Below are 26,566 nucleotides of genomic sequence, written 5' to 3' on the forward strand. Positions count from 1 at the left end.
GGAGCATTCTGGCTGCACTTCCTCCAGGACAGATCTGTTAGTTCTTTTAGCAGTCCACGGTACTTTCAGCATTCTTCGCCAGCACCACAACTCATACATTCTTTAGGATATATATCTAGTAATGGGATTGTTGCATCAAATGGTATTTCTAATTCCAGCTTTTTAAGGAATCCCCATACTGTTTTACACAGTGGTGGTGTCATTTTACAGTCCCACCAGCAGTGCATGAGAGTCCCAATCTCTCCACAACCTTGCCAGCATTTGTTATTTTCTGTTTTGTTGAACTTTGCCATTAGTGCTGGGGTGAGGTGGTATCTCATTGTCGTTTTGACTTGCATCTCTCTGATGGCTAATGATCGTGAGCATTTCTTCATGTATTTGCTGGCTGCCTGAATATCATCTTTTGTGAAGTGTCTTCTGTCCATTTTTCAATTGGATTGTTAATCTTTTGGTTGTTGAGGTGTTGGAGTTTTCTATAAATTTTAAATATAAGTCCTTTGTCAGATAATGTAATTATCAACAAGTAGGAATTTGTTGCTGTCATTGTTATGTGTTTTTCCATGGTGTTGATTTCTTTGTTCCATATAATTTTCTATGCTGAGTTCATTTTGTTGATGAATCATATTATCACTTCCTTCATTGCTGCTGTTTTAGTATTTGATAACTATTGTGCTGGTCCTATTTTGATATGAAGATTTATTTATTTATTATTTTTCTTGGAGGTTACCTGTGATTTATAATTTTCTTCCCAAGTTTAGAACAGTCCATTCTATCTTGTAGTTGTCTTGACTTCCCTACCATTTAGAAATTATGTAATACATAATTTTTTCCCTCTTTTTAAAAGGTTTGTAGTTGTCCTCATTTGTCAATCGATGTCTCTAGTTCCCTGTTTACAATCTTGTAGGCTTATTTACTTTGGATACTTCTGTAACTGGGTTGGTTTCTGGGTTATGTCATCATGCATGTTAATGGTCAGTTGTTGTTTGCTGTTGTTGGTCTCTGTCCAACTCCCTTTAGCATCTCTTATAAGCTTGGTCTGGTTTTAACAAATTCCCTTAATTTCTGCTTATCTGGGAATGTCCTAATTTCACCATCACATTTGAGGGACAGTTTTGCTGCATATGTAATTTCTTGGTTGGAAATTGTTTTCTTTCAGGGTTTTATGTATACTATCCCATTGTCTTCTCACCTGCATAGTTTCTGCCAAGAAATCCGAGCTTAGTCTTATTGGTTGCCCCTTGTAGGGTAACTTTTTGTTTTTCCTATACTGCTTTCAGGATTCTTTCTTTGTCTTTGGTTTTGGTGAGTCTGATGATGGTATATCTTGGTGATTTTCTTTCGGGGTCTGTCCTGTTTGGGGTTAGTTGGACTTCTTGAATGGATATATTCTCATCTTTCATCATACCAGGAAAATTTTCTTCCAACAAATCTTCAACATTTTTCAACTTTTCTCTTCCTGGTCTGGAATTACAATGACACATATGTAGGTTATTCTTTTTGATGGTATCTCACATCAGACTCTCTTCATTTTGTTTTGATCTTTTTTCTGGTTGATCCCTTTCCAAAGAAGTATTGAGGTATTTGCCTTCAATCTGACTATTTCTGTTGTCTTCCATTGATTAAATTCCATCCTTTGCCTGTTCACTGCGTTATCTCTTTCTGAAAATTTAGTATTCATCTTCTGGATTTCTATCTTTAGATTTTGTATCGTTTCTAATTTTTTATTTATTTTGTCATTTTGTTCTTGTACTGTCTTTCAAAATTGTTCTAGGGTTTTCTCTGTGTTTTCCTCAATTTTGTTAGTGTTTTCCTTGATCTGTCTCTCAGTTCGTTTAAGATACCTCAATGTAATTCTTTTGAACTCCTTATCAGGGAGTTCCAATAATGTGTCTTCCTCAGGAATGTGTTTTGGGTCTGTATCCTGATCCCTTGTTTCTCATACTTTATCTTGCTTCTTTATGTGGATGGTGATGCTCTGTTGTTTCCAGAGCATTGTTATGTATTTGTGTTTATATTTAATTGGTGATTGTATGTTGGAGTGATTTGCCCACGATTTTCATTTTCTTTGTTTGTTTGTATGTTACCTATGTAAGCAGGGCGCTTGTTGTGCTCCTCCATTCGCGCTAGTGTACAGCACTTATACACTCACCACCTGTCTCCTTTCCCATTGTCAACCTCTTGTATTGCCATCCTTGGCAAATGGAGCCTATTCTTAGGTCCCTGGAATCTGAATGAGACTACTGTCACTTTAAAATCTAAAATGGCCACCACTCGTAAACATTGAAAATGGCTGCACCCTCGGTCACTTTAAATATCCAGATGGCTGCACCCTCCGGACAGTTGAATGTCCACAGCTCAGGTTGTCTCCCCCCTTACTGTTTCCCTTCCTAATCATAGTCCATAACCACAGTCATCCCTGCAGCCCTTGGCAACCAGGGCTGATCTTTACGTCAGTTCTCAGGTCCCAACACCACTTGGAAATATTCAGGCTGTTGGTCCCATCAGAGTAGCTTACAGTCCACTGCTCCAGCCATCTCCATGCTCACTGTTTTTATTCAGGTTTTTCCACTAGTTGGTGCCTTATGCACTTCTGTATACTTCCTTTCCTCAGGGCTGCAGGATTATCTTCTGTGTCTCTGTCAATTGGTTTCTCTTTTCTCCGTTGAAGAGGATCTTTGTAGCTTGTCTGCCTATTCTGCCATCTTACTAGAAGTCCCATTAACGTTACTTTTCTGATTGTGATGCTTTTGTGATTTCATAGGAAAATATCTTTATTTTTAGGAAATACACACTGAAGTATTGTGGAGTGATGAGACATCATGGTAGCATATTACATTCTGATGGTTCAGGAAAAACAGTTTGTGATTCCTTCCATCTTTAAAAGTATTAAGGACATAAGAATTACTGAGATTTAAAAGTAACTGATAAAAAAAAAAGTTGCCAAAGAATTGCAAACACGCATATGAAGGCGTTTTCTACAAAGAAAACAGAAGCAGTGGCACGGCGTAAATACTAAAGACATATAAACAAGAATTTTTAAAAGTTTTTTGTTGTTGTTGTTCTTGTTGTTTCAAACTACATATTGAAATGCATTCCATATACCTGGGAAATAGTCTAATAAAATTGTTCATATTTAAAGAAAAAGAAAAAATTCTTTGGACCTCCAGCCCTTCACCACCCCACCACCCCCAAAAAAAAGTCTTCTAAAAGAAAGAAAATCAGATTGTCATCTGAATTTCATCAACAGTGTTTTATTAGAGACAATGGAGTCAGCATACCCAAAGAAGAAACTGAATCAAACAGACTTTCACATATAAAGGCTGCAGTTATATTTATCAACAAAGGATTAGTGTAATGTTGTTCCTATAAACATTTCTTGAGGGGAAAGAACAAATGTCAGACATTTTAACTGTGATGAGAGAAAGATTGACATAAAGAATGGTGTTAGTGTTAATGAAGATCGTTATGAGAAATTGAGTGTATTATATGAAATGACTATGTTCTTACAATTTTGGTAAAGAAATGGGGAGAGAATTTAATGGTAATATGAAAAGAAGCTTGCTGATTGTTTATATTTATTAACTGGATATAAAAAACAAACAAACTCACTGTCATTGAGTCGATTCTGATTCATGGTGACCTCCTTTCTGCTTCCAAGGTGGTAAATATTTATGGAAGTAAATTACCCAGTCTTCCTTCTGAGGAGTGGCTGGTGGGTTTGAACTGCCAACCTTCTGGTTAGTAGTCAGATGCCTTAGACACTATGCCGCCAGAACTCCTTATTAACTGGATATAGAGGGATATTATTTCAAATCAGATGCTGGGGAGATTGTTCATAGTAGGGAATAGAAGACAAAACCCAAACAAAAGGTTACTATTAGAATGAAAGAATAAACCTCCCTAAATTAAAATATATATACTTAAAAGAACAAATAAAATAGAGCACACAGTAAGACTATGTTCCATTTTCTGTTGCTTCACAACAAACTACCCCAAAGCTTAGTGGACTAAAACAATAACCATTTTATGGATTTTATAAGCTAGGATTTTAGGCAAGATTTGTTGTGTAGGTGATTTGTGTATTCCTTGTGACATCAGCTGAGGTCATTTAATGGGACTCATTTGGTGGACAGAAAGTTTTGGAGGATCCAAGATGGCTTCATGCACCTTTTCTTATGCTTTGGTGGTACTGACTTGAAGTCTGAGTTCAGTGATCTATATCATGTGACTTTTGCAACATGGTGGTTGTAGGGTATTTGGACTTCGTACATGGTTCTGGCATCCCCCAAAACAAGCATCCCAAAAGAACCAGGCAGAAACTTCCACCATATTCCATTGCTTGGTTACAATTAGACCACTCAGATTCAAGGAGAAGGGAGTTAGACTCTACTTCTTCTTGATGCAGAAATAACAAGGTCTCATTGTAGAACAGCATGTGGATTGCAAACATCTTTGGAAAATGTAATGTGCCATAGGCTATTTATATAAAAGGCTTGAATACACATAAAACAGTATATCTAGAACTGAGATCAAACAAACTCAATCATATCAAAAGTTAACTCACCTTAAACTGATAAAAGAAAGTAATTTTTAGCTTCATTAGTAAAGCAGAATCTCATTTTGTGGAGTGAATATATGAGACAAACCTAAACAAAGATAAAGGTTAAAAATAAAAACACTGTGTAGCTATAAGAAAAAGAATGAGGAATATCTGTATATACTACTATGTAAGTGGTTACCAGAATATATTTACTATTAAGTGAAAAAGCAAAATGGAGAAACATGTTCCTTTTTATCTACGAAAGAGGGAAGTGTGTGTGTGTATGTGTACACATACATAATTGTATGTACATAACTATGTATTGTATCTAAATACTATAGAATAAATATATAAAAATATGTTTGCATATGTGTTGCTGCTTATGTTATTTAAAATTGGAAAAATAAACCTTTCTTTAAATGTTTACATGTAAGGGCCAAAGGGGGAAAAGATGGGACAGAGGGATGGAAGCTTGACATCCTTTTTAATGTCTTTGTTTTATAGATCTGACTTTGAAACTCTATGAATATTTTACCTAATTGTGAAAACTTTAAAAAAAAAATTGAAATTGAAAAGGGAATAAATGAATCTAGGCGTGTATCCATTTCGCAGCATTCCACCCAGGGGGAACTATTCCAAATGACTTTAAAACACAGTAAAGTCCCTGGTGGGCTGTATTCAAATGATATAAAGAACAAGGGATAAAAATGAACTGCCCTTAGTAATCATAGCATGGTGATAATGTTGGTATTGTTAATCTAAAACTGTTGTCAGTGTAATATTAGGGTAAAACAAGTAAGTCACTGTGCAGTGTTCTAATCCTATTAAATTACTTTAAATGTATTTAAAGTTTTTGGTGAATTGTTGCTTCAATTAATTTTAGTATCCATAGAAGAAAATTGATGATGATGGTGAAAGGAAGACAAACTCAACAGTAATTGTGCTTACTCTGTATTAAACTATACAGACTTCCAGACAAGTTGTTTGCTATTACCAAAAGACTGGCTTTATAAGAAAATCAGATAAGATCTGACCTAATTGTCTCTAAATAATCTGTTTATTTATATCCTATGCAAAGTTAAGCATACCTATTCCTCACTTACCAGCTATCTGGTTATCCAACATTTCACATTTACAACAATAGTAACAAAATCTACTGTCTGGCTGTTTTGTACATTGACAACATACGTCTTGGAGTAACAAATGCTGAGATACAAGGGAAGAGGGTAACATTGGCTGTGATGGTTAAGATTATGTGGCTGGGCCATGATTCTCAGTGGTTTGGCAGTTATGAAAAGGTGTAGCATCCTCCATTTTGTGATCTGATGTGGGCATCCTCCATTTTCATGTAACGCCATTGTTCTCATTATGACCTGGTCTTTGGAACCTGACCTTGTTGATAAGTGAGGAGTGGGTGTATGTATAACCATGTAGTTGAAATAGTTTTAAAGTGCTTAAAGTTTTTTCATTAATGGATTTGGTAGAGTTTATTTGGCATATAACAAGAATATATGATGTAGATAAAAATGGTACTCATGAAAATTATACTTGTTTTTGTAGAAAAAATATTTTAAATAAAAATTTCATGTTACTTAAGGTTGTTTTTGTACCTTCAATACTTTGACATTTTGAGAGTTCATTCATTATAAAATGAGTTAAAGTAAATTTAATTTCATTAATCAATTTTGCCCCTAATTATTGACTATGTATGAGTTCTATATGTAGAATGTAAAATTAACTGATTCTCAAGGGAATCAAAGCATTTAGTATAAAATACAAAAACCAGGAAGGATTAGAATTACGGTTAGATAGCAATAAGATTATTGCTGCTATCTGAAGTGTGGAAATTGTCTTTTAATTGATTAAAAGTGTTAGGAACTTTAAAATAACTCATGGAGAACTCTTAACTGAGCCAGTTCTAATTTATGGGATGTTTGCAACTTTATTAATAATTTGTAAAATTTTTATATTGTATAAAATCTTAGCAGATTACTATTTTGAGATTCTGACCACATTCAATCAAGACAGTTTACATAGTTAATACTTCATGTAACTTATTTTTTGAGAGTACTTATAAAATGTAAATTTATTTTTTCCTTTCCATCAGAATACAGTCGTTTCGAAGCTAAGATACATGATTTACGGGAGCAGATGATGAATAGTAGCATCAGTTCAGGGTCAGGTTCTCTTCGAACTAGCCAGAAGCGATCCCTCTATGTCAGGTAAATTCTTTTAATTCTGATATGGTAATCCTTAATTATTTATGCATGCAAATTCTAGTTTTTCACTATGAATTACTGTTACTATAGAAAAATATATTGCAAATCAAGGAAATGTTTTTCTTTATAATTTATTTGCTTACAGTATGTCTTTGAGACTTACTATATATATATGTGTATATATATATACACACTACATATATATATACTATATATAATTTTACTAATGAAAGGTATATAACTCCTCAAATAATGATGATAAAATTAAAAAAATACTAAATAAATGTGGGCCAAAACATTATTTTAGATTGGTATTTTACTGCATTATTACAAGCTTGATATGTCATTTCATCCAGCACATATTTAGCTGTATCCTTTTATAATAAAATCTCTATTTATATAACATTTAATTACGATTGCAGATTCTATAATAGCTAAGAGAACTTACGTAAATGATAGTTTAAGTTGTGAATATCCTTAATAAGCAATGCATATTGAGGAAATTTTTACATAAATATTTTAAACACTTGAGAAAAGTTAAGCATGTTATCTATGATGGAGGTTGATGTGACAACATGGACCTCATAATATGATGTAGATATTGGTAGTATATAAACTATTCATTTTCATTTTATTGGTTAATAAGACTTAAAACAGAAGTCCCATTTGTTTGTATTCTACATACTTTTTTTTAAGTAGAACTTCCACTGAGCATTTTATTATTTTAATTTTAGTTGATCACTATCAGTAATGTCTACTTTTCTTTCTTAATTCTTTCATTCCTCCTGATAACTGTTAGAGAGCCTATACCTAACAGTAAGAGATATTGTATGCTATATAAAACAGACATGGATCCTGCAAAAACAACAAGGAGGCCACATGTTCTGACCTCCTCTAAACCCACAAGAGGAAGACAGGATTACCAGCAGTAACCCAAGGCCTATTCCTGCCAGGCCACACATGCTGCCTCCCTCCAGCCCTTTCACCAACCGTTCCTCCCAAAGCACCCACCACCTCTCTCCTGGGTTCGATAATTCGCTGCAGTGGCCACACAGAGCTCACAGATTATGGGGTTTATTAGGGAAGCACCACAGGCTACAATTCAGGTTCAGGAAAAAATGCTCAGTCTCTCTGCCAGTCCACCGTCCCTCAGCCAACAGTCTCTCACAGTCTCTTTCTCAGCAGTGCTGTTCCCTCGGTATCTCACTCAGCAATGCGTGTCTCTTGCATCTCTTTCCCAGCAACGTGTGTCTCAGGAGCCCATTCTCTTTCAGCAGCACGTCTTCCTCCACCAGCAGTCAGAGAGAGTTCTGCCTCTAGGAGGCCTCCTTTTGAGCCCGGCAGGGTGGTCAAACTAGCCAATCATAGCATCAGAACTCTAAGCACCTGAGAGAGAGTGGGCACCTCCCAGAACATTGTTTTGTGCCACTCCCAACAGAAATACTCCAGGTGGACACCTTCAGCAATCAGGAGCTCCTCAGTTGCTCATAGCAAATCCCACCTTGGAGTTTACAAAGACTTATGGGTAGAAAAGCCACACAAAGTAATTTACTACACTGTAGATCCTATATATACATGTTTAGATGTGTGTGGGTATATATTTATACACACAACCATGTACTGTCTTCTGGTTTACATGTGATATAACATGTCTCAATTTTTTCTGCGATGCATAATAAAAGGAAATTTTTCTCATTTTCTTTTCTTGTTCAGTTCCTGTGCCTTTCATCCTTCTATTCTACCATATATGACAGTCCTAAATGTGTCTTAATTTACTCTCCCTCCACCAATTTCTGCAATACTTATTAAATTCTTCTGTTATAAAGCTATTTAAAATGTTTTGTGTGCACACATCCACAAAAAAAAGGAAAAAGTAGAGATTTTTATTTATGCTTTCCTTTTTTTCTTTTTGCTTATCTATATTTTCTAATTTTAATATATTTAGCAGATGTTCCTTTTATTTATAATTTGTTAAAGTGTTACAAAGGTATAAAATCAAAGCATATCAGGTTATACTTGTTTTGGGTACAGTTGATGAGTCAATTTCACTTTTTGTTGCTAATTTTTATGTTTAGAGAAGTAGTACTCTGTTTTTAAAAGTCATTATCTTATCAAAAGGCTTACAATGAAAAATAACTCACCTTCCAGCAACCCTCAATTTTATTCTACAGAAACAATACCTTTATCTCCAGATTTCTAAATAATAACACGTATACTGTTTTTTTCCTAGTTTACTACCTTTGGTTATTTTACTGCCGTGGTAGGGAAGAATTTTTCTTTCCCTTACCAAGTCATTCATTCTCTTTTGCAGTCCCTCAAATTTGGCCCTATTACAGTTTTTTAAATAAAATTAATAATATTTACAATCATGTGAATTTGTAATAACAGTCATTATTCAGTCTTGTACCCCACGACCATGCGTCCTTTCTTCTGCCACACTTTACTTTTCCCTAGACTAAATGATTATCTCACATTTTCATTTGCTTAATTTTCCATGTACTCACTACTGGTATCTTTCTTTATCTTCCAGTTGCTTCTCTAGAGTTTTTTACATGATGAACCATGATCACAAATATGTCTGTTATACCAGATAATCAGTTCAGATTTTTTCCATCTTTCTACTCCAGTCTGGACTGGTTGCTTTGTAAGCTGGTTGTATGATTCTCACATGGATATTTCTTTTGCTGTTACCCTGTTCCCTTTGACTGTTAATCATATCAGAGTCTATTTCCTACCTGTCACATTTTCTTCTTTCTCAGTTTACTTTCATTTTACTAGAGCACATCCTCCAGTAAATTCCTCAGAAAAGGACACATAGAAGGTACTTTCTGAATCTTAGCATATCTGAAAGTAACTTTATTCTGCCTTCTACTTGGTTGAGAATTTGGCTGGATACATTATAGAATTTAAGTGAAAATATTTTTCCTCAGACTTTGGAATGTTACTCCATTATCCTCTATTTTCTAAAGAGTTTTTGAGAAATCTGATGCCTTTATGATTTCTGTTTCTCAATAGGTGTTCTCCTTATGAAATTTCCCAATAATGTGCTTGGTATGTGGGGTCCCCCTCCCACCATGAACTGTGCTGAGCACTCAGTGAGCTCCTACTCTACAGACTCCTGTTTATCTGTTCTGAGTGTTTTCTTGTATTTGTTGATCCTTTTGTTCCTCTGTGTTCTCTTTGTGGAATTTTATTAGTCAGGTATTGGATATCTAGTATTCTTTCTTTTCCCTTGTTGTGTTTATCTTTGTCTTTTTACCTGTTTTCTAGGAAATATCTATATTTTTTTATCTTCTGTCTCTTTCTATTTTTAAGGGCAGCAAGGGTAAAAATGCTCTCCTATTTTATTTCCCAAGAGCTCATTCTTGTTGTGTTCCTTTTTTGCCATCTTCCTTTTATTCATATATATATAATATCTTCCCATATTTCTCTGAAAATAAAAATTGTAGTTTTCTTCTGTATCTTGCATTTTCTGCTTTCTCTTTCTCTTTTGTCCAGTGTGCATGTTTTCTTGGGTTACTTTTTGTTTGTTTATCTTCGAATATTTAGTAGTCTTTCCATTCTTATGAAAAATGAAGCTAGTAGATTTAACTAGAAGATAATAGAGCAAGGAATGAATTGGCTTTGTCATTGCTCTCTCCTACTTATGTTCATTCTTACCTTTGGGAGTCATTAATATCTTTAGAGAAGAATCTTTACTCTTCTGCCCACAGTATAAACCAGGTTCCTGCAATTTCAGTTTTCAGTATGGATATTTCCTTTTAATTCAGCTGTTTTCAGCCCTGGATTGCTCCCCACCACCATCATTACCACCACCAAGTTCCACAGTACAGAGCGTTTCAAATTCACTTTCTCCAGAAACTCAACTTCTGGCTTCTGTGGAATTGAGGGACCTAAGAATTTCCACCCGTCTTGCTTTTTCAGTGCTATAACTCATCCCTGCCTGCCTTAATAATATAGATCTCTAATTCATAAGCAATTCTAGAGGCCTGTGGAGTAAGTATCCCTTTCTTCAGGCCCTCCATCATAGCTTCTTCCACTCTGTTAAGCTTAGTTACCGTCATCTAAAAACATATTAAAATTCTCTTTTCTCCTATTGTCTTCTTTTATATTTATTTCTCTTTTTTAAAAATTATTATTATTTCTTGGTCATTTTAGTGAATGTGGAGATGGAGGCAGTCTGCCATAGTTAGAGGCTTATGATTCTTTTTAGTAAATTTATTTAAGATCTGAAAATGAAAGAAAAAAAATCTAAGACTATAAATACTTACACACAGTATGATACCTTTTTATAAAGCTCTAAAATAAAGCCATACATTATATTGTTTAATCATCATATATGAGCAACAGAAAAAAGGTAAAGGAACTAAAAACATTACATTCAGAATGTGGTTACTTTCTAATGGTGATTAACTCTTAATCTCAGGGAGATAAAATCAGGAGGAAAATACACAATTGACTATAAGTTACTAGTGATGGTATAGTGGGTAGTCTTGGGTTGGATAGTAGATCAACAGATGTTCCTTACGCTTTTATGACTAATAAGTCACATATATATTCTATGGGTTCCTTTTTTTTTTATTAATCGGAGATATTAAAAGATAAATCTAAAATGCTAAATAATGTTATTTAGGGAGTAGGGTTTGTGGGTGATTTCTTTTGCTCATTCTTCACCAATATAGTTTTATTAGTATTGTTATTCAAAAAAATCAGTTATGATAATAAAAATGTAGGAGATATTTTTTTTCCCCTCTTCTGAATGTCTTTTGACGTTTTCTCTACCTCCTAAGGTACTTTATTTTCCATTTTATGTTTTGCTTAGTTCCATCTTGATCATCCTTGTCATCTTTATCTCATTGACTTTTAAATAATATTTAATAAATGACTGACTGTATCAAACTTTTATATTGTTTGAGTTTAGCTGTGTTTTTTCAGTACAAAGCTAATACCTTAGTATTCAGAATTTATTATTGGAAATAATGAAGTAATTTATATCCTCTATTATCTTTATGTTTCAGCTATAGAATTCCTTTTTTAAAAAAATTAAAATGTTTCAATACTTCCAATTTGTTATATTTGTTTTAATATCCAAGGCAGTATCACTACAGAAGTAGATTACCCAACCTTCCTTCCAAGGAATGGCTGGTGGGTTTGAACTGCTGGCTGTCTGGTTAGCAGTCAGATGCCTTAGGCACTACGCCACCAGAGCTCCCTTTATTATCTTTATGTTTCAGCTGTAGAATTCCTTTTTTAAAAAATTAAAATGTTTCAATACTTTCAATTTGTTATATTTGTTTTAATACATGTTTAAGTGGGCCTTCCTACTTTACATTCCCTAACTTTCTTCTCTCACACCATTAGTGTGAACTGGAAGGAACTTGATCAAAACCATTAACCACTAGTTCATTCATTTAGCCACTGAATAAGTTTACCTCTCAGTTTTACTTTAAGAGAGAGATTCTTAAAGTTTGAGCATGAAAAGGAATATGATTTATTTAATTTCCAGTTGTCATATTAGAAGATTGAATAAATTCGATTTTAAATGCAGTTACTCAGATCCTTTTCCTATACTCTTTAAAGAGTTTCTCTGGACTTAAAAATTTAACTTGTTTAAATGTTGTATATTAATTAAGTGGTAGAACACAATATTTTCTTTTTACCAGATTTAAAATATGCTTAGCATTTAGCAATTGCTATATTAAACTAATATTTTTTCTAAAATATATGGCAGCTGATAAAGTCATCTGTAGTTAGTTTTCATCATTGTTATTAGCTCCAAAAACTCTCTTAACTCTAGTTTTGTGAACAAATGGGAAGAATAATTAACTGGCATAATAATCACTATGTTGATCTAGACTTAGAATCCACAATTAATGAGTCAAATCTACCAGGGAATTTGTTTTCCCAAGTGTGTCTAATCACAGCACAGAGAAATTTATCTCTTAATGTTTACTTTTTGTCTATTAATTTAGAGTAACTGTCTAAATTGCTCTCCATGTTAGCATTGACGTAGATTACCGTTAGACTGTTCTCTTACAATACAGAAAGAAAGCAAGGAATTAATTTTGCTATTTGTTTTTTGTCTCATTCTCTTCTTACATGCAGTATAAAATTGGGTTTGATACTATTTTGCCTACCATAGTGTTTCATTTAATTATATATTCAGATTATATACATTTTCAGAATCTTATCTTTACTTAATATAATTTAAAATGAAAATTACATGAATATTTTTTCTTCTTAATCTAGAGCCCTTTTTGATTATGACAAGACTAAAGACAGCGGACTTCCCAGTCAGGGACTGAACTTCAAATTTGGAGATATTCTCCATGTTATTAATGCTTCTGATGATGAATGGTGGCAAGCCAGGCAGGTCACATCAGATGGCGAGAGTGATGAAGTTGGAGTAATTCCCAGTAAACGCAGGTAAATACAAGTCTCTTACAGTCTTTCCATTTGAAAGTTGGGCAACATAAGCAAATAATTGCTGTTTCTTTAAGTTCCTTGTACAACAGTGATGATTTTATGATTGGTTTTCCTTATTGTCTTTCCCAACCATATAATTTTATTCATATTGTATTGTAACCAATTATATAACTGGAAAATATCTCCCACAACAGAAATTTCTGTAAGGCTCCTACTAGTTACTAAAAAAGGAGCTCTGGTGGTGTAGCGGTTAAGGCATTTGGCTGCTAACCAAAAGGTCGGTGGTTCAAATCCATCAGTCACTCCACAGAAGAAAAATGAGGCAGTGCTTCCCTAAAGATTTATAGCCTTAGAAACCTAGTGAGCATTGTTGTGAGTCAGAATTCGATTCACTCAATGGCAGTGACTTTGGTTTGGTTTGAGATTTGCTAAAAGGAGGGCTTGAACAATTTCTCTTAAAAAGATCAGCATGAGGCTGGTCCCCATGAGGCGGAGGTTAAAGATGTCCCAAATGTCCAAACTACCGTATGACTCCATCATTTCAGACATTAACTCCTCCTCCTCCTCCCAGTAATTTCCCCAGTCTTAGGGTTCTGTAGCACCTCACAGAACTCACAGACACCCAAGGGTTCGTCTCACGTAGTAGTGGTGGAGGCTGGCAGGCTTGTGAGTCCCGGGTCCGTGAGTAGGTCTGGCGGATCCTCCCAACTGTCGGGGTTTGATGAACCTCGATCAGCAGATCAGATGATGGCTGCTGTCCCAAATCCAGGAGTGAGATGAGGATGTTCCAAGACACAAAGCCGGAGCAAGAGGAGAGGTATACCCTCAGGGAAGCTAAGGGTGGTGATTGGAATTATACCCTCCAGCAAGGCAGGACTCAAGGTACATTCCACCTGTCTTGCCCCAACAGCAATAACCTAAATCCATCACAGAGATGATTGCCAGTCATTATATAGGGAATGACTACTACCAGCTGCCCAGCCAAGTTGATACCTGACCTTAACTACCACACCACCCCAAACAGGCATGGATAATGGGATTTACAAAACATCACAGAATGGAGGACAATGGCTAGAAGGGCCACATCAAGCAATTCACTGCAGGAAGTAAGCAAGGAGTCACTGGGTGGCACAAATAGTGAAGCACTCAACTACTAGCTGAAAGGTTGGCAGTTCAAACCCACCCAAAGGCGCCTTGAAAGACAGATCTGTTTCAAAAACGTTTTGAAAACCCTATGGAGCAGTTCTGTGTACCTGTGGGATCATCTTGAGTCAAATCAGCTGTACAGCAACAACAACAAAGTTGCTGAAAACACATTTTAAGTCACTGTGTGCCATATGGTAGGAGCCCTAGTGACATAGTGGTTAAAGTGGTTGGCTGCTAACCACAAGGTTGGCAGTTCACACACATCAGCTGCTCCACAGGAGAGAGATGTGGCAGTCTGTATCCATGAAGATTACAGCCTTAAAACTCTATGAGGCAGTTATAATCTGTCCTATAGGGGCATATGAGTTGGAATCGACTTGATGACAACAGGTTTGTTTTTTGTTATGCCATGTATTTATCACATTGAGAAAAACAACTGAAAGTGTCTGTAGTTTGTGCACATAGGTGGTGATAATGCTGTTAGTTGCCATTGAATCAGCTCTGACTCATGAGAACCTGTGTATAACAAAATGAAGTGTAGCTTTGTCCTGCAGTTACTTCATGATACATTGGTACGTTTGACTCCATTATTGTGGCTTCTAGGTGGTGATAGCAAAACCAGAAAACCCACTGCCATCAAGTTGATTCTGACTCATAGCAACCCCCATTGGGTTTCCAAGGCTATAAATCTTTACGGAAGTAGATTGCCTCATCGTCCTCCTGCAGAGCAGCTAGTGGATTTGAACTGTTGGCCTTGGTTAACAGCCAAATGCCTTACCCAGTGTACCATTAGAGCTCCTCATTGGATGGTGACAGAACCTGAATTTCTGAGTTTTGATTGTGTGAATTGCCTATTTTAGGCTTTAACAAATAGACCCAGAAAAAGCCAAACTCACTGCCATCGAGTCAATCCTGACTCACAACGACCCCTCCCTGAGTTTCTGAGGTGGTATCTCTACAGAAGTAGATTGCCCAGACTTCCTTTGCAGGAGTGGCTAGTGGGTTTGAACCGCCAGCCTTCTGGTTAGCAGTCAAATACCGTAGGCACTAGGCCACCAGAGCTTCCATATAGAAGTATTGTAAGTAAATACATTGTTTTTTTAGCAGTATCTGAAGTACATGTCACATCACTTTTTCCTTAATTTAGATATATCAGTGTATTCCACTGGTCTTTCCTTTTTCTTTTATTTTAGTGATACATTGGTGCATACTTACCATCTAGTGGCAAAAATGGTTAATGCAGGCTGTGTTTGAAAAGAATGATCCCCACTTGGTATACACACCTCTAAGATCTATGAAATGCTGTTGTGTATCTCTGCTTTTGTGGGAAAAATATTAAAATGTCAGTTCATAATTCCCCAGTATAGCATATTTATCATATCTGATTCATCCTAATCATTGGCTAAAAGTTCTTTTAAATTTTAAGATATCCAGCAAAAATTATTTATGAGTTACTAGTTTGGTATAGCTAGTTAATTTGTTTCAGGTGAAGCTTATGATGTAATAAACTTGTTCTTTTCTTGGTAATGAGTGGATTTATGTTGTTGGAGCCTAATTATACCAAAATGTGTATCTATTTATAGATATGTATGAGCCCTGGTGGCACAGTGGTTAATGTGTTCAACTGCTAACCAAAAGATCGGTGGTTCAAACCTACCAGACATTCTGCAGGAGAAAGAAAGATGTGACTGTTGCTTCTGTAAAGATTTACAGCCTTGGAAACCCTCTGAGGCAGTTCTACTCTGTCCTATAGGGTCACTATGAGTCAGAATCAACTCAATGGCCATGGGTTTGGTTTCTGGTATACAGACGTGTGTATTCATATATATATATATATATATATATACACAGACACACATATATATACATACATATATATATATATAATTTGTATACTTATTTATAGAAATTGAAGAATAGTAGGATTGTTAAAGTAGTACTGAGATTTGTAGAAAAATGACCTGAGGTGTTATACTTCTGAAAATCAGCCACTGAAACAACTTTTAAATCCAATGGTTGACAACTTTTAAATCCATGAATGCTAATGGTCTGTTGTACCGTAGTACCATATAGCTAGATAATAAAGAAAAAATAAAATATATTTATTTATAGACTTTTTTAGCAGGTTTTTCTACTTTATGCTAAAATAATTAATGTGCCAGAATCTTAAGATAGCTGTCAGAATGGTGTGGTGAGGGTGATGCCAGACCTCCCATTCTAATGTCACTGGTTGGGTGAGACAGTTAAGATGGCATCCTACTAACAAACTGTGCACCAGATCCTGCATTCAGCAGAGATTTTGAGAAGCTCAGTAAAACGGATACAAATTATGATCTTGACTTCACCAGGGGGAAGAAGAATCAAGATCAGCAACCCAAAGTTGATACCTATGAGACAGAGGTCAAGCATACTTCCTTCCACCCTCCAACCTTTTTACCAGTTCTGAAACCAACCATCTCTCTTATGGCACTTTCTACCTCTCTACTGGGTATGATAAATAGTTGCAGTGGCCACAGAGAACTCACAGACCATACTCTGTAGGTTTATTAGGGAAAGAACAGATTACAATTCAGGATCAGGATTCAGGATGCACTTACTTAGTCAAGACAGCTTCTTCCCAGCCATACTTCTCCTTGGCCCTCAGGCACCTTGCTGGGCTTGTCCTCTGCCCTGCTGCAGCAAGTGTTACAAATCTCCTTAGCTCCACCAAAAAGTTCTGGAGGCACCCTCCTTCTCCAGCAAGTCTGCTGCTTGAAAGCACTGTTTTCTTACTCTTTGAGCCAGAAAGTCCACTGTACTGTCTCACATCAGTCTCCTGATTCTGCTGCCCCTCTGCTGCTGCTTCTTGCCATCTCTTGCTAAATCTGGTGTTACATATCTCTCTCCCCCCCCCCCCCGGGGTCAGGAGATTCTCAGCACAGGGTTCCCAAATCCAAAGGACGTGTTCTCCTCCTGTCTCTTCTTGGTGGTAGTGGTCCCTTCTGTCCACCTCTGGGGGATGGCTCATGTTGAACCTACCTGGTCCCACACCAGCTTCACAATCCTTGATATACCTGAGCCCATCATTGCAGCCACTGTGTCGTCCATCTCATTGAAGGCATTCCCCTTTTTACCCTCCACTTTACTAAGCAGTCTCCTCATTAGGGTTCCATATACCTTATTTACATGGTCCCACCCCCACAAAGGTATCATGAACCTTATTTGTATTATTAACAAGCTATCCAATCCCCTCGGTGGGCCACAAGCACTTCGTTTGCATCATTTCGCCCAGTCATTTGGTAGGAGTCACAGAGACTGTGGCTAGAAGGGCCATATCAAGTAAATCAGTGTACCACAAGCCACCTCCTGGCTCTTCTAGCCATTGGCCCTTTCATACTTGAAGGATTAATTTTCCTTCCCAATCATTTTACCAGTTCAAAACAGTCATTAAAACTTTCTTCCTTCAGTACATAGAATGTCCTCAGGGTGAGGTTACTCAGGTATCATCCATTCAGGTCATCTTCTCCCTCTCCAACCTCTGATAAAATTTAACTGAGAGAAGGTTATTTCCATACTCTGAGCTTCATGAAGTATCAGCATAGCCAAAACTTTAAGGGACTTTAGGTTCAACCACTGTCCAGCAGTGCCCCCCCTTAGTCTACTCTTTCACACTTAAAGCTTCTACAATTATAGTTTTTATAATTATGATTAACCCTGTTAATAGTCAACACTCACAACTGAATCATATAATCCTATCATCATCTTCCCCAACCCTGTCTTCCCAGACCTATCTGGAAAATAGAAATCTATTCAGTGGGGATCATCCCTTGTCCTACTTATTTTGAGCATAAGTACATCCACAAAAGCTGTAAGCCAGCTACTTCATGCCTTTATCTCTCCCTCCTCTTCCCCCCTCACCTTGTTTTAGATCACACACTCACTCTGCTGTCAAGTCGGATCTTATAGTGACCACCCCTCCTTGGGTTTCCAAGGCAGTATCACTACGGAAATGGATTGCCCAGCCTTCCTTCTGAGGAGTGGTAGGTGGGTTTGAAAAACTGCCAGCCTTCTAGTTAGCAGTCTCATGCCTTAGGCACTATGCCACCAGAGCTCCTATCCCTGTCAAACCAGTATTTTGAGGAGACAAGCCCTTGGGTGCCTTGATATGAAGAATCTTCTATTCTGGTTGGAACTTTGAGTGGAAGTGTCCTTAAGTAGCATCCAGTCCAGAGCAAGCCATCAGATTGCATCAGTCTACATCAGTTTGTGATGTCAGACATCTTTCTCTTCATTCATTCAGTCTTCCCCAAGGAGGGGTTGCTATGAGTCAGGTCCAACTCAATGGCATATAACAACAACACATGAGTTTGTGATGTCAAACATCTTTCTCTTCATTCAGTCAAGTTCTGGGCAGCTCATCCATAGTACCCTGTGCCCTAGGTCAGTGGCTATCAGTGATGGACTGAGGAGTCCACACAACTTCCTGCATTTCAGGCCACCCAGCCCTGCCTCCCTCCCTCTCTCTCTCTCTCTGTCTCTCTGTTCCTAGCCGTTATGGGCTAGGTCAGCAAGTGCCAATAGAATATGTCCAAAATTCAAAAAGCAAATAAAATGAACCCTGTATTTCAGTTTTTAAAAATTCTAGTTAATTTTGGGGTCCAAACCTCCTTGGTTCCTGAAGGTATCAGAATACAGAAATGCCCCATATGAAGGTATGAGTTCTAGTGATTTCCAGTAAGACCCCTAGATACGTTTGATATACTTAAAAGAAGTTACATTCTGTACTTTCCCAGGGTTGAGAAGAAAGAACGAGCCCGGTTAAAAACAGTGAAATTCAATTCTAAAACAAGAGAGAAAGGGGTGAGTATATGAAAACTCTTATTTCCAGAAATTAATTGTTGGGCACTATAGGCCTTTTCATAATTCTTAGTTGAGCTATATTATTAAAATGAGGATTTTCATAAATTATAAAAAGCTTTTGCTGTGGTGCTTCACAGTAATAGACATTCAGTTAAGCATTTATTAATCTAAATCTCCATTTCATATATCTTCCCAAATTATCAAAACTGTCAGTTGATATATTCTTAGCTACATACTTTTTGGCCGTTATGTTTACAAATGAAACGAATTCAGCCTTTATTCAAATCTTCAGTTAGAAATTTGTGTTACCAGTTATTAATCATGATAGCTAATTTAATGATGAATCTTCTGGGAAAATAAGCCAAAAAATGTTATTATCTACTTCATAACATAAGTTTACAAGTTATTGCAAATGAACTCATGAAAATTTTCTTGTTCTAGCCCCTCTTTACTCCTGATAAAATTTGTTATTAATCTATATTTTAAATCTTTGAATCAATATGAATTTTAATCTTGAGCGGAAGAGGGAATGCAACGGTTGAGAGGAACAACTATGTTAATGGTCAAGAAATATATCAAAATTCTTTCATATATGAAGACCTGAATACATATTGTGCTGAAATGCTATTCACTCTAATGGCTCTTGTTTTGGGGCTACTTTTTTCATTATAAGTCCTTTAATCCTATTTCAAATGAGTATTGAAAGTTAGCAAAAAAAAAAAAATATATATATATATATACTCTGTACATTTCTGATATCATTAAATATTCAAACTTAAAGCCTTAGAATCTAGAAGATAAAAATACAATCCTTGATCAAATAAATGAAATTTCAATAAGGCATTTGTATGATGCATTCAGTTATTTTAGGAATGATAAATTCCTTTAAAATTAACTGTCGCTTTTAGAAAATCTGAAACTATATAGTACGCTCTGAAGCAGTATTTAAAATAGAAATTTTTATAGGAGGAAAAATCCTGAGTAAATGCTTAGGATTTGGAATATGTACAGTGTTTTTTGTGCTTGTTTTATGTATGTCTTAAAAAATAATTTAGTAAAATATCACTATCAATGAATTGAAAAGAAGGTTGCATGTTACAACTTTTCTTAATACTTAAGAAGTTAACTGAATTAACGAAGTATTTAAATATTAGTCTTGTTTGTTGAATGTAACCAACTTTATACACAGTTACTGTGTTCTAATACAACACCAGAAGTATGCATGATACCTAGTGGGGTAAAAATACGCTTGCCATTGATACAGGACTGCATTTCTTTCTGAAACACCATTTCCCATTCTAAGTTCTCCTTCTCTTTTCCTTACACGGTGGTTTGTGGACTTCTACTACAACTTACAATATTTCAGTTTCTCATTACTTTTTGACATTTACTTGCCTACTTTGAAATACTACATAGGAAAGTTATGTATTTTTATATTTAATATTTGTATCATGACTTTGTGATAATTTATTGGTATATTTATTACACTCTAGTGTCTGTCTTGCAATATACCATTGTGATGAGAAGTAACTGTACATTTGGTGGGGCGTTGATTTTTTGTTGTGTTTTTTTTAGCTTAGAGATTCTGGAGGTAGCATGTCTCTTCAGTTTTGTGTTTTTCATTTTTGTCTTGTTTGCTTGTGCTTTTTTCACTTTTAATAAATTCTTCACCTGGATGGTGTTAAATGTAATACAATTAATACATTTCTTAACTAACAAGCAATTCTTTCTATCTGTCCTATATTATATCTTTATGATATCTCATTTTGGCTAACTTCAAAGATATCAAGACTCAAAACATTTTAAACTTCATGTTTCTTTTGGTTGTTTGCTGTGAAACTGACTCTGACCACTGTATATGCAGTAGGTGGGGTAAATAATTTCTTACCAAATAAATCATCAGTTTTATCAGATACTATGAAATTTATCACTAATTAAAAACCCAGTGATCATCATGAATGAAGAGATTCAGTTCTTTCCTAAAATAGATTATTATAAATTTTTCTCTAATGAAACTTAGATTTTCTTCTCTTTGTACTTCTAAAATTTAGATTTAGGCAAAGATTTTTATACAATGCTACTTGACAGTTTATAAAATAGTCATAAGTCTAGATTTCTCCACAGTATTTTTTCCTGATCAGCTGAATGTTTAACTTCTGCTTCAAGTTCTTGTTTATCTAGTTTATCTTGAAAATTTAAGACTGAAATTAAGGCAATCTGCTTGGCTAATGAATTATGAGCTTATTAATCCTGAATTATTGATGTGGAAAAGTAAAAATAGGTTTAACTTTGTTTTCTGTAAAGATCGTTACCAAAATAAATTCAGGTCATTGAATTTGAGCTACAAATGTCTTTATTCTAGTGCAGCACCTTAATCAGCAGGGATCACATGCTTGAAAATATGGGCATGCCCAAAACATACTGTGTGGTATCAGTATGCTTCAAAGTAGTAGTAACATCTTATGATATGAATAAACTTAAAAAAAAAAAAATCAGAACAGAATTTCTATCTTTTGTATTGTTCCCTCTTTCAGAGAGAATAGTAATAATAATTCCCAGTGTTACTGGCAGATGAGGCAATTTCTTTCAAAACATGAATGCCTGTAACAGAGAAATTAGAAAAGAAGCTGTTCCTCTTTTATAGCCTCATCCTTCTTTTTGCTACATGCTCTTAAATCTGTGAACACACAAATAGGACATTCAAAATAAAAAAAATCCCATTGACATCAAGTTGATTCTGACTCATAGGACAAAGTATAACTGCCCCATGGGGCTTCCAAGGTTGTAATCTTTATGGAAGCAGACTACCTCACCTTGCTCCCATGGAGTGGCCAGTGGTTTTTGATCCGACAGCCAATTGCTTAACCACTGTACTACCAGAGCTCCTTAGGACATTCAAAAAGGGGAAAAAACTTGTTTCCAACATGTGTGCAGTAAAGGGTATCAAATCAGTTGCTCAGCTCCTCATAGCAATTATGTAAACCTTTAGAATCTGCTTTTGTGGCTTCTGTGGGCATCAAACTTTTTATTCTCTACTCAGGACATGGTGTCAATGGATATAGATATATGTGAAATATATAAATATAGTAGCACTAAAGAGAAGTGATAGCATTCAGGTTGGCCAGGACAATATGACTCCATTTCATTTTCTGATTCATGCTTTAAGCATTTGTTTGTTTTTCTTCTTTTCTAGAAATTAAGATCAGCTGTTTTTAAATATTCAGCAATAACAGTTTTCTTATAATGGTTTTGATTTTCTTTTTTAATGGTGGCCTTTTTGTTAGTTCAGTAGAGCCACACACACAAACACCCATATGGGAAAAAAAAAATTGCTCAAATCATAGGAAATTGAAGATCACTACCTAATGCATAAAATAAATTTTGAGCAGCTGGAATAACATTTAAAATAACTTTTTCTCTAGAGTACCTAGTACCTAGATATTTTTCTAGAAAAATATGGATTAGTAGAAATATACATTAGCTTGATTAGTACTATAGTAATAGCTAATCCTACTTTTGCCTTTTTTGTCAAGTAGCACTTATTCCTTATTTTTTAGTGTAACTAAATTACACTCTAAAATTTTAAATATTTTAAGTTGTAAAATGTTGGAGAAGTTCATACAAAAATTAGAAATTCACTTCATATGCAATTAATGTAAAATTCATATACAGACTGCACACTGTGGTCACAGGAGTCAGCTTCCACAGAGCTACTAGGCTGGGCTTTTGTACACACAGACAGTAGACATCCCTTTGTTTTGCCCCTCCTTCTCTTCTTCAGCAGTCATTCAATGACAAGCGTAAAAAGAACCTCTTTTCCCGAAAATTTCCCTTCTACAAGAACAAGGACCAGAGTGAGCAGGAAACGAGTGATGCTGACCGTAAGTATGTGGATCCAGTGGTCAACTGAAAATAAATGTAGAGGGACCTACTGCCCTGCAGTTGGTTGTTACCATGGAGACAGTTTCAAGAGCTGCAACAGGTTACTAATTGTCTTAATGAAGGGTTGCTTGAAAGGCATAAATTAGTTTGTATGTCAGTCTTAATTATTTCTGGTACCTAAGGAATTCTTAAATAGTACTTTTAAGTTATATGTTTAAAGTAGAATTCTTTGATGTGAGGACTCTCAGGAGAAATACTTAACATTTATGCTCTCAAAGAATATTTTAGACAGACACAGATACCTGAGAAGCTACTTAGAATTTCTAGGTATTACATTGCCAGTCTTTGTTACCAGATCATCTGGAATCACTCCATTTCATCCTACCTTTTCATTTTATGTAGACAATCTGAATTTACTTTTAAAATAGCAGTAAATAGACTCACATTTTGCTTTTCTACTCTAATCAGCCTCTAAGATAAAAAGAGAAAAAGCTCCTTTCATTCTTGTAGCATATTACATTTAGTTAATGGATCATTTCAAACTTTTAGAAATCTATGAAAATACTCTGTAAGAAATGTGTACCTGTAATGGTCTTGGAACTGTCTCTTACTGTAGCAACAGTTTTATACATTACTGACAACTATTTTCTTTGATTATCTTTTTATTGCTTGCTCTCTGGGGACTACTCTCTACAGGAGATCCCTGACGACATGGGATCAAAAGGCCTGAGTAAGTGATCAAAATACTCCGAAGTTATTTTTTAACCTCCATCTACAGACCTACATTTTTTCAGACACATTTTGAGATTTATGGTAGTGCTCTTCTGTAATGAGGAGGTATTAGAGTTAGATTGCTTTTAGTCTTTTTATGTTTATAACATGCTTGGGATTTTGATTTCTTTAATACACACCTTTTGTTTTTCTTAAGCTCCATTTTTCACATGTCACATGAAAAACTCTGCTCATAATTACATTTTCCTTTTTGTAATTTTTATGACAGTTATTTTCACTAGAGATATTTTTAATATAAAGGTTTTTTTAATATCTACATGTGAAAAACAATAATTTGGCAAATGTTGTGTTGTATATATTTTTACAATAATAAAATAGTACTAACCTTGTTATTAAAATATAGAAAATATGCTTCCTTGCAGTTTTATGTCCACCCTCCCCCTTTGTTATTGTTGTTGTTAAATTACTTTAATTCTGTGTTAGTAAGTTTGCTATAATGGAGAAGTAGAAAACACATTGATCTTAAATATCAGACTTCAAGTTGCAGTAGCCATCTATTTAGCGGGAAATAAATGTGTATCTCTTTTCTTAAGGAATTATAGGCTATGAGAAGAATTATAAGAAATATTATCCTATGTTTTTCCTTTAATCAAAATGATGTCTCTGGTTTTTATTTTTGTTGTTCATGTTTAATTTTCTAGCCAATATTTTATCTTCATATAAAGCTTAGTCCAGAATCTGATATAGAGGAAGCATTCAATAAATGTTAGGATGAATAAATGAAGCAGAAAATCATTTTACTAGACAAGATTTTAAAGTTGGGTATTTTCAGATTACTAAGATGTGAACTTTACCAAAAATGTTGGCTGAAATAATAAAATTTACTAAGTTATTTTAGGCGACAGTGACTTACAGAAGTCATCTTTTAAGCTAAATTTTTTTTCTAGATGGTTCTTTCCATTTTGATTATTAAATATTTCTAAAATATTGATCATTAAGAGTATAACTAATATCCTGACTTTCTGTTATCTAAGTGAAATAAACATTAAAATTCACAGTATTTTTTTTCCTGGTTTATGCTAATTTTATACTGAAATTTTAACCTATATATAGGTACTTAACTTTTATTTCAACTTTAAGGATTAAGGGTTTGTATTGGATTAAGTTGTACAGAGCTCTTAGATGCCAGAAAAAGACTTTTTTCATTTGTGTTAAGAATAAGATGTAAGAGTAGTTTTAGTCCTTGGTATTGATGATGTAATAATATTCAGGGAAAGCAGAAAGAAGAGATAACGATGATACATTTTATCAGGAATGTGTGAGAAGAAAGGTTAAACAGATTTGAAACATCTGTGGTTATCAAACATCAAAAGCAAAATAAAATCTTGAAGAAAATATATAATATCCTTATACTATAAACCTCTAACAAATCAATATAAACAGACTAACTATCCATTAGAAAAGTAGACAAATGTAAGACAAGAGTACTCAAAAGATAAGCAAATGAAATGTTTTTTTTTTTTTTTTTTAAAAATGTTTAACATCTCTAGGGATCAGTAAACAAAATGATACTACCACATAGTTTTCCATCTTCTTGGAAGACTTTTCTTATAAAAGAGAACGCAATAATAGAGAGGCTTCTGTGAATTAGCTACTTTTAACATAGTACTTTTCAGAGTGTAAATTAGTAAACCTTTTTGGAAAAGCATATCTTTTGACCCTACTAATTCCTTTTCAAAGAGCCCTGGTGGTACAGTGGTTAAGTGCTCACCTGCCAACAGAAGGATCAGCTGTTCAAACCCACCAACTGCTCCTCAGGAGACCCATGGGGCAGTTCTACTCTGTCCTATGGAATCCACTCAGCAGTATACAGCAATAGTTCCTCCTCAAGGGATTTATCCTGAGGAGGTAATCAGAGATGCAGAAGCTTATATATCAGGATGTTCATTTTAATATTAATTTAGAAATCAAATTGAAAGCTTTTTAAATGTCCAAATGTCTTCTTTCTGACATTTCAGTAATGAATTTTTTGATAAGTAAATTTTTTAGTGAAATATTTCTTGCAGAAAAGTACACAGCTCTATGAATCCTAAGTATATCGCTTAATTAATTTTCACAAAGTTGTGGTTACATGTGTAACCAGCATCCAGATCAGTAATGAGAACATTTCTTACGAGCACCTCAGAACTCTTCTTATGCCCCCTCCCAGTCATACCCCTCCACCCAAAAGGTGGACCTCTGCTGACCTAGAATAACATTGATTAATTCTGTTGGTTTTGAACTTCTTTTCCTCAATACTTTGAGATTTATCCCTAGTATTGAATGTAGCAGTGACTTGTTTCCTCATTATTGTAATAGTATAACATATGAATGTACCACAGTTTTTTTGGGTTCTTTTGTTTGTTTTCATTTTACTACTGATGGACGTTTTCCTTGTTTCCTATTTGGAGTTATTTTGAATACTCTTGCTTTGAACATTCTTAAACATGTTTTTTGCATACATTGCTGCTGCGGATTTACTAAGTTATGGGTATTTGTTTGTTTAGGTTTAATAGGTACTGCCACATAGTTTTCCAGAGTAGTTGTACCAGTTTACCTATACCACCCATCCCAAGCATGAGTTCTAGTTGCTACGTATCCTTCTCTACACTTGGCACGTCTGTTTTGCTTTTCCCATTTTAGCCCTTCTAGTGGATTGTAGGGGAGCTCTGGTAGCATAGTGGCTAAGACACTTGCCTGCTAACCAGACGGCTGGCGGTTCAAACCCACCAGCCACTCCTCG

At 35.2% G+C, this 26,566-nt stretch overlaps 1 protein-coding gene across 1 annotated transcript in view; it reads left to right on the plus strand.

Moving 5' to 3' along the window:
- Positions 1–26,566, plus strand: part of DLG1 (discs large MAGUK scaffold protein 1) — a 392,072-nt gene that overhangs the window by 319,249 nt on the left and 46,257 nt on the right. Inside the window, exons 15-18 of the mRNA XM_007957092.2 lie at positions 6,648–6,762; positions 13,009–13,185; positions 19,104–19,170; positions 22,952–23,051. Of these exons, the coding sequence (XP_007955283.1) occupies positions 6,648–6,762; positions 13,009–13,185; positions 19,104–19,170; positions 22,952–23,051 (459 nt within the window). The remainder of the gene's footprint in view (positions 1–6,647; positions 6,763–13,008; positions 13,186–19,103; positions 19,171–22,951; positions 23,052–26,566) is intronic.

The sequence above is a fragment of the Orycteropus afer genome, unplaced genomic scaffold (genome assembly GCF_000298275.1).
Source record: "Orycteropus afer afer isolate SDZICR_OR568_19922 unplaced genomic scaffold, OryAfe1.0 scaffold00703, whole genome shotgun sequence".
In the NCBI taxonomy this organism is placed as follows: domain Eukaryota; kingdom Metazoa; phylum Chordata; class Mammalia; order Tubulidentata; family Orycteropodidae; genus Orycteropus; species Orycteropus afer.